Below are 9,079 nucleotides of genomic sequence, written 5' to 3'. Positions count from 1 at the left end.
CACACACACAGATGCCCACACACACACGCAAGCGCACACACAGATGCATACTTGCGCATACACAGATGCACACATGTGCACACACAGACACACACACAGGTGCACAAGCACGTAAACATACACACGCAAGCGCACACACAGATGCATACGCACCCTTTCTCATACACACACACACACACGCACACACACATACATAGATGCAGGCACACAGATGCACACACACAGATGCACACTCACACATGTGCACACACGTGCAAGCACACACACAGACACACGTGCGCGCACACACACAGATACCCACACACAGATGTAAGTGCACACACAGATGCTCACATGCACACACGTGCATACACATGCACACACTCACATACAAACACACACAGACAAACACACGTGCACACAGACACAAACACACATACACACACGTGCGTACACATGCACAACACATGCACACTCAAACACAGACGCACACGTGCACACGGACACACATGCATACACACACGCGTGCACACAGACACACACGTGCATATACACACACGTGCGTACACGTACAAACACACAGAGACGCAAGAACACACTCACATACACACACGCAAGCACACACTCACACTCACGCTCTCACATGCACAGTTTTTCTGCAAGTTCTACAAAGCCCGCGCCTGCCCCCAAGTTAATAGAATCCAATGCACTGTCAGGTTTCCAGTCATCCTTTGCACTACATGCTAGTGAACAAGGGCCTGGTCCTTCAGGAGGGTAGTAACCATGGTAAACAGGAGCTGAGGGGAAACATTTAACCCCACGACTCACATTCCAGCCTGTTTGCGATTGACAGTCAAGCAAGATGCCCAAAGAAACCTCGCAGAATCGCAGAATTGCTACTGTCCAAAGGAAGAAAGTCATTCAGGCCATCATGTCTGTACTGTCTTTCTGAGCAGTTAGCATTGTGCCAATCTCCCAATCACCTCCAGGTGGTCTTGAGGGCCTGTTATCCTGGAGATAGCCTGAAGACCCATGGAGGTGAGGAAGTTTAAAAATCCCCCCTGCGCCTCACCACCACCATCCTCACACCTCCCCCCCCACCCCCTCCTCACCTCCGCACCCCCACGCCCCCCAACCCCCACCCCAAATCCTATATGGGGCACAGTTTACAGCATCACAGGGAATGACTGACGAGGTCTCTCCAGCTTGTAACACTATCTCCTGTTACTACCCTCTTAATGTTAAAAAGGGCCTACTTACTAAGTCTAGAGATTGAGCCCATGACATATGAACATTGGGCTCTCTGATGATTAAAACATACCTCCACTGGCTCTGTTTTTTGCAGTATTTTCGAAGCTGTGATTCACCGTACCCATTGACTGAGAACATGTTCTGTGCGAAAGGAGCTACAACAGACAGCTGTACAGGTAAGCTTTTCTTTCCTCTTCCTTCCCTCAACTTACTCCTCCTGCTCCTGAAGGTAAATTAACTCTTCACAGGGTTACAGCTGCACAGGCACCAGTCACAGTGGCCATGGAGACTTTTCAGGCATGTGTAAACAATGTTCATCCTCACACATGTACACACACACACACACACACTCACACATGCACGCACACACAGACACACACTCGCACACTCACACACACACACACACTCACTCATGCACGCGCACACACATTCACGCATGCACATGCGCACACACTCACTCTCACTCACACTCACACTCTCACTCACGCGCACACACACACACGTGCACACATACACACTCACTCACACACACACACGCGCACACACACAAGCACACAGGCACACACACAAGAACACAGGCACACACACAAGCACACAGACGCGCACAGGCACAGGCACAAGCATACAAGCATACAGACGCACAAGCACACAGACACACAAACGCACACAGGCACATGCACAAGCACACAGACACACAAATGCACACAGGCACATGCACAAGCACACAGACACAAACAGCACAGGCACACACATGCACGCGCATGCGTGCGCACACACGCGTACACACACGCATGCGCGTATACACACACGCACGCGAGTACACATATATACACACAAAGGATCTCAGCGTTACTGGATGAAGCTGTATAAAGAAAATGTTTTAAAAACTATTGTCAGTGATGTACAAACACACAAGGGGCAATCATTTAGATCCCCTCATATTGGCATACTTTCATTGGTTCCACATAGTGCCAATGCGAACAAGGAACCACACTCTTCCAGTTTCTTTCTCACTGCTTCAGCAAAAAAGATGTTTCTCAATGCACACAATATGCAAAAGAAAATTCCTTAAATTGACCACGCATGTATGAACAAATTTAAAAAACAGTCTTGCATTGAAATAATGCTTTTCATGACCACCAGATGTCTCAAGTTGCTTATATGGAATGAGTAAGTGCTATTTGGTTAATAAACAGCAGACATCCTCAGTGATACATAGGAACAGAGGAGTTAGGAACAGGAATAGGCAATCCAGCCCTTTGAGTCCATTCCGCCATTTAACATCATCATGGCTAATCTTATCCTGGTCTCAACTCCACTTTCCTGCCCACTCCCCATAGCCCTTTATCCTGCCTTTGATCAGAATCAATTCTATTTCTTTCTTGAATCTGTTGATTGATTCTACCCCCACTACACTCTGGGACAGAAAGTTCCACAGATTCACAATCAGTTTCGAACCTACCTCCTCTCAGTCTATATCTATGCCCTCTTGCTGGAGGCTATCTCACAAGGGAGAACATGTGTTCTACAACCACCTTATCAATCTCTTTTACATACCGCAGTTGGATTCCCCCCTCGTTTTTCCAAACTCCAGCAAGTACAATCCCAAGCTATTTCAGCCACTCCTCATATGACAGCTCTTTTTATCCCTGGAATCAACCCTTCTGAACCTCCTCTAAACTGCCTCCACTATCACCACATCCTTCCTCTGGTGAGGAGACCAAAACTCGACACAATACTCCAGGTGGGTGGTCTCCCCAACGCCTAATATAATTGTAACAAATCTTCTTTACTTTTATAATCCAGTCCTTTTGCAGTAAATGCCAGGATTCTATCTGCTTTTCTTATTGCTGCATCTGCATACCCACTTTCTGTGATTCATGCACAAAGACACACAGATCTCTCTGCATTCATGTACTTTGAATCTGCTTCCCATTTAAATAATAATCTGCCTGTTTATTTTTCTGTAGCCAAAATGGACAATCTTGCACTTGTTCACATTAAACTCCATCTGCCAGATTTTGGTCAATTCTCCTAGCCTATCAATATCCATCTGTAAACTCTTTATCTCCTCATCATAGCCTGCTTTCCCAACTGTTTTAGTATCATAACTAAATTAGTTTACTTTTTAGTATCATACTATTTTAGTATAGATACCTGCAGATGCTGCTGGTGATAGAAGAAATTGGGGGAAGGAACTAGGACCAAACCTGTTGGGTGCTGTGGACGTTCTCTCTCCTAATGCACATGGTGTCTATAGTTAATAAAGGTTGTGTGCAGCCGTACTAGGGCAGGCTTGCTTCTCAGTACGTCAGTACGATCTCACTATATTCTACACACAAAGGAACACTTCTTCATATGTACTCAACACTGCAAGGTAGGAAATACAGTTGTTAATTTGCAGCAAGCAAGCTTCCAAAACAACAATGTGACTGTGACCAGATAATCTGCTTCTGTGAGTATCGACTGGGTGATAATTATAGACTAGATAGCCTCAGTCTTTGCTGTAATCATTCTATGGTTCTATGGCTGGTGCTGTTGGTGATCTGGGCACTTGCCTGGGCACCCAGGGCATGAGGGGTCTGGATGAAAATCAAGCTGCCGTTATTAATTAGATTCAATTTTATTCGAATCATTGTGTATTATGGCTCTTTGATAATGGTGGTTGAAGCTTGACTAGTTCCCAAACTGACTTTGGCAGGAGATTCTGGGGGACCCTTCGTCATGGAGAGAAATCAACGATGGATCCAGGTAAGTGACCTTGGCTTATTTTTATTGTGTTTTTTCTTTCCAAAGCATGAAATATTTAAAAACTATCAAGATGTAAATATCTTTTGCAAATCCCATCCAAGTTACTATTGGATTTCATTGATCCCCTTAAATTATTGCCAATTATTTCACGTTAGATTTCTTCTTTACAATGTTGTCATTTACTTACAGTATCTAATTCTAATTGCTGGACAAGTACATTTTTTGCAGGGAAAGTGATGGAATTAACTATAGACTGCTGGTTCATCAATCTAAGGGATGTTATTTCTCTCGAGTGAAACTATTCCCAGAGTTCTAATCCGATTGTCAATCCTCCCAGGTCAAATAGTTCTTAAGCCAGCTGTGTGGTCTCACTATCCTTACTGTGTGCAATACTAATCCAGCAGCATTGAGTTCCTCTCCGTGTCCCACATCAATGATCCTTGTAACCAAAGCCAGCACTCACTGTGAGGCGAGCCAGTCCATTTCAAGCTGTGCTTAAGCAGGAAATCAGCTCTTTGGTGTGGCTTCCATAGTCCCAAGTGAATGAAGCACCGAGCACTCTCAAATACTTAGCCCTCATGACCTGGAGCTCCATTTCAAGAAGGTGATGGATCAAACAGTGGCTCAGTGGTTAGCACGGCTGCCTCATGGCACCAGGGACCCAGGTTCGATTCCACCCTCGGGCGACTGTCTGTGTGGAGTTTGCATGTTCTCCCCGTGTCTGTGTGGGTTTCCTCCGGTTTCCTCCCACAGCCCAAAGATGTGCAGGCTAGGTGGATTGTCCATGCTAAAGTGTCCACAGTGTTCAGGAATGTGTAGGCTACCTGGCTCAGCAATGGGAAATGTGGGATTACAGGAATGGGGGCGCTGGGTCTGGGTGGGATGCTCTCGGAAGGTTGCTGTGGACTTGATGGGCCAAATGGCCTGCTTCCAGTGTTGGGATTCTACGAAAGAGTACAGGGAACTAGGCACTTACCCGGCAGAAAGAGAGTTAATGGCAAGAGCAGAGAATCAGATGCATCTTTAGCCACCTTCAACTCCCAGCAACTGGTCACTGTAGTAGTAACAGAAAAGGTTATTGGTCAGTTCTCTTGGCCAGGCCTAGCATTTGGACACGCACAAGAGAAGTGGGGAGGAAGGAAAGTGACAGAGAGATTCAAAGATGCACTGGCCACTCACCTCGGTGTTAATTACAGACATGTTGTGCTAATGTGCAATGTCTCTGACACATCCACAGGTCGGAATCATCAGCTTTGGAAGAACATCTGTCTGTGGAGTGAACTTCATGGGATTTTATAGCAATGTGCCCAAACTGATGAACTGGATTAGAGAGAGAGTCACAGATCTGGAGTACGAATAAACGTCGACAGCACAAGCATACACTGAATATATCATGGAGAGTAGAATCTCTGCTGTTCAGTAAACTGAGCCTTCCTGACAAAAGACTGAGTATTTTGGATATACCACCCAATGTAGACATTTTACAGCATTGTGTATTTACATAGTTAACAACATAAACATTGCTGGTGTTAATAATGAACAGATAGGCAATATATTTATAGAATTATTTATCCTCTGTTTTAACTCAAGCATACTTATCATCTTTTAAGCAAGTGTTTGCACAAAGACACTGGACAGAGGAGTTTTGTGCATTATGTTCTGCATTTGTCCACTAGCACTAGCAATAATCTTGAAAAAAGCTTAACATGATTATACATCTTGCAGTCAAACTCAAATATTCTCATTAGATTGATGTGAACAATTTACAGAAGACTCTCATCTGAACCTCACATATGTTGGTGGTTCCTCTAAAGAGACCGACAGATATAGAATATGGAGCAGTCTGCAACACTTCCATTTCCTTGCTTTTTCCCATATCCTTTGTGTTCTCCTTTATTCAGTTGCTTTCAGTTTATGTTAAATTTCTAACTCGATATCCACTTGTGGTGATGCAATCTGTGTTCTAATAACACTCCGCATTCCTCCTGCCAGCTTTCATACATTCTTGTGATAATCCAGGGTCCATTCCATCTTTCTACATTTTATCATTTGGTGTAATATTTCTCTATTTATCCTCTTAAAATTTTATACTTTTGTGTGGCCCTTAGTTAGGTTCACTCTTCTCCAAAGTTTTTGAACTCATAAAGATAATCTGTCATTCCTGGTGTCATTCCAGTCAATCCTTGCTGTATCCCATTGATTCATGTTTCTAAAAGCCACCCTGCAATGGGTCTGCTCAGACTGTTTGCAATATTCCAAACTTGGCCAAATATCTTTCGCACAAATTCAACACCATTTGCAGGTTGTGTTGCTTCAAGGTGAAGGGGAAAGTGGGAATGTACGAGACAGCCTTGTTTAATTTTGTATAATTTTGCCGAAAGGGATTTTAAAAATATAAACATTATTTTAAAATAATCTGTCCACTCACATTGCTTTGTTTCAAATTAACAGTAGTGCCACCTTGGGGTAACTGACTATGCCAAAGGATTGAGTCAACCAAATTGTCAAACAGATAGTGTGATTTAGCATCGGGCTACCAGAGATCTAAAAGTGAAAAATTCCTGAATTAGGTTGTGCTAAGTAAAATGGGCATCAATTGGAGTACTTCAAAACGCTCTGGCACCTATGGATTGGGATGGAGATAGAGATAAAACTCCTCCTACATCATGTCTAGCCATTCCTGGCATGTAGCAAGATGATTGTTGTTATTGGAGGTTAATCATCTCAGCTGCAGAACATCTCTGCAGGAGTCCCTCAGGGTAGTGTTCTAGGCCCCAACCATCTTCAGCTGCTTCATCAATGACCTTCCATTCATCATAAAGTCAGAAGTGGGGATGTTAACCAATGATTGCACAATGTTCAGCACCATTTGCAACTCCTCAAAAATTGAAGTACATGTTCAAATACAACAAGATCTGAACAATATCCAGGCCTGGGCTAAAAACAGGCAAGAAACATTCACACCACACAAATGCCAGGGCAATGACCTAGAACAAAGAACAATACAGGAACAAAAACAATCAGTTCAATCAGTTCTGAGGAAGGATCACCAGACCCGAAATGTTAACTCTGTTTTCTCCTTCACAGATGCTGCCAGACCTGCTGAACTTTTCCAGCAACTTTGTTTTTGTTCCTGATTTACAGCATCCGCAGCTCTTTCGGTTTTTATTAAGAACAATACAGCACAGGAACAGGCCCTTTGGCCCTCCAAGCCTGTGCTGACACACTTTGCCCTTCCATACTAAAACTGTCTTCAGTTACAGGGTCCATATCCCTCTATTCCCTTCCTATTCATGTATTTGTCCAGGTGCTTCTTGAATGTTGCTATTGTGCCTGCTCCCACCACAATCTCTGGCAGCACTCACCACCCTTCATGTGGAAAACGTGCCTCATACATCTCCAGTAAGAGATAATCTAACCATCATCCCTTGACATTCAATGGCATTACCATTGCTAACTCCCTCACTATCAACATCCTGGGGATTACCATTGACTAGAAACTCAACTGGACTCGCTGTATGAATACGTTGGCTACAAGAGCAGGTCAAAGGATAGGAATCCTGCAGCAAAGATCTCACCTCCTGACTTCCCAAATCCTATCTACAAGGTACAAGTCAGGAGTGTGATGAAATACTCCCCACTTGCCTGGATGGGTACAGCCCCAACAACACTCAAGAAGCTTGATATCATCCAGGACAAAGCAGCCCGCTTAATTGTCACCACATCCACAAGCATCCACTCCCTGCACCATCGACGCTCAGTAGCAGCAGTGTGTACCATCTATAAGATGCACTACGAAAATGCACCAAAGATCCTCAAACAGACGCCTTCTAACCCATGTCCACTTTCATCTAGAGGGACAAGGGCAGCAGATATCGCCCCCTACTCCCCAATTCAAGTTCCCCTCTAAGCCACTCATCATCCTGACTTGGAAATATATCGCTGTTCCTTTACACTTGTTGGGTCAAAATCCTGGAATTGTATCCCCAATGGCTTTGTGGTCTACCCACAGCATATGGACTGTAGCTGTTCAAGAAGGCAGCTCACCATCCACCTTCTCAAGGGCAACTAGGGACAAGAGCAATAAATACTGACCCAGCCAGCAACACCCACATTCTATGAATGAATTTTTTTAGAAGTTCCTACAAGTGAACTTGTGTGTTTAAATAGTTGTAAGTTTATCTCTCTTGGTGCAAATTCAGGATCCACAATGGCCTTTCCACATCTTTGAGATCAATTACTCTATCAATCATGGTTGGTATCAACTGCAGAGCTTAAAAATTATCAACTAAAACGGGCTAAGGTGAAAATCCCAGGAGAATGTCAATGGTTGTTCATTTGTGGTTTGGTTCCAAATATTTGGATACCTGTTTGGGTTCTGTGTGTCCAGCTGTGGATTGGGAAGATTTCCCTCGATCCATGTGTGACTAAGGGCTGACCTCTCTGTTTGGTTTCTTCAAAACTTCTGTATTTACATTCTAGTACATGCTATACTTTTGAGGTGAATACATCTCTCTCTGGTATTCTATCTTCTCAGATGCATTCATATGATGACTGATATCAGTGTTCCATACATCATACATATCACCATCATGTACCTCAATACTGAATGAAATTTACCTCCCAATTACTCACATAAAATAACTCCACTTGTTTATTAGTGTAGGTACATGACTCACCAGACATTTACTTGGTCCACCTTCAGAGCTTTTGGAAAATCCCATGTGTCTCCAACAGTTTTGCCCTTGAAGAATATTCTGATTACAACTGCCATTATAATTACCGAATACAGTTGCATGTTTCATATGAACTGTATCACAACAAAGATGACTGAAGCTGACAGACTGAGCTTTCTCTTATGACTTAGTTCAATTCAACTCAGATTCACTGAATCAAAGTCCCATCTGCATTCTGCTACATGGTTCCAAGTTGCAATAGCCATTTGTTTAGAGCAGTTTTTGGAGAGTTCTAGGCTCTGACACTTGGTAACGCCCTCTCCTGCATAATATTGTACATGATTCCACCTCTGGAAATCCAGCAATGGGGCAGACTCACATTTTCACAGCTCTATCAGTAACCATTGAATCTCCAAACAAAC

General features: G+C 43.7%; 1 protein-coding gene across 1 annotated transcript in view; it reads left to right on the top strand.

Moving 5' to 3' along the window:
• Positions 1–6,396, top strand: part of LOC109913894 (complement factor B-like) — a 72,896-nt gene extending 66,500 nt beyond the window's left edge. The window contains exons 16-18 of the mRNA XM_048612746.1: positions 1,325–1,406; positions 3,932–3,981; positions 5,219–6,396. Coding sequence (XP_048468703.1) covers positions 1,325–1,406; positions 3,932–3,981; positions 5,219–5,341 — 255 coding nt within the window. The 3' untranslated portion in view covers positions 5,342–6,396. The remainder of the gene's footprint in view (positions 1–1,324; positions 1,407–3,931; positions 3,982–5,218) is intronic.
• Positions 6,397–9,079: the final 2,683 nt, after the last annotated feature.

The sequence above is a fragment of the Rhincodon typus genome, chromosome 26 (genome assembly GCF_021869965.1).
Source record: "Rhincodon typus isolate 14 chromosome 26, sRhiTyp1.1, whole genome shotgun sequence".
Classification (NCBI taxonomy): Eukaryota; Metazoa; Chordata; class Chondrichthyes; order Orectolobiformes; family Rhincodontidae; genus Rhincodon; species Rhincodon typus.
This window is presented reverse-complemented; position numbering and strand designations above follow the sequence as displayed.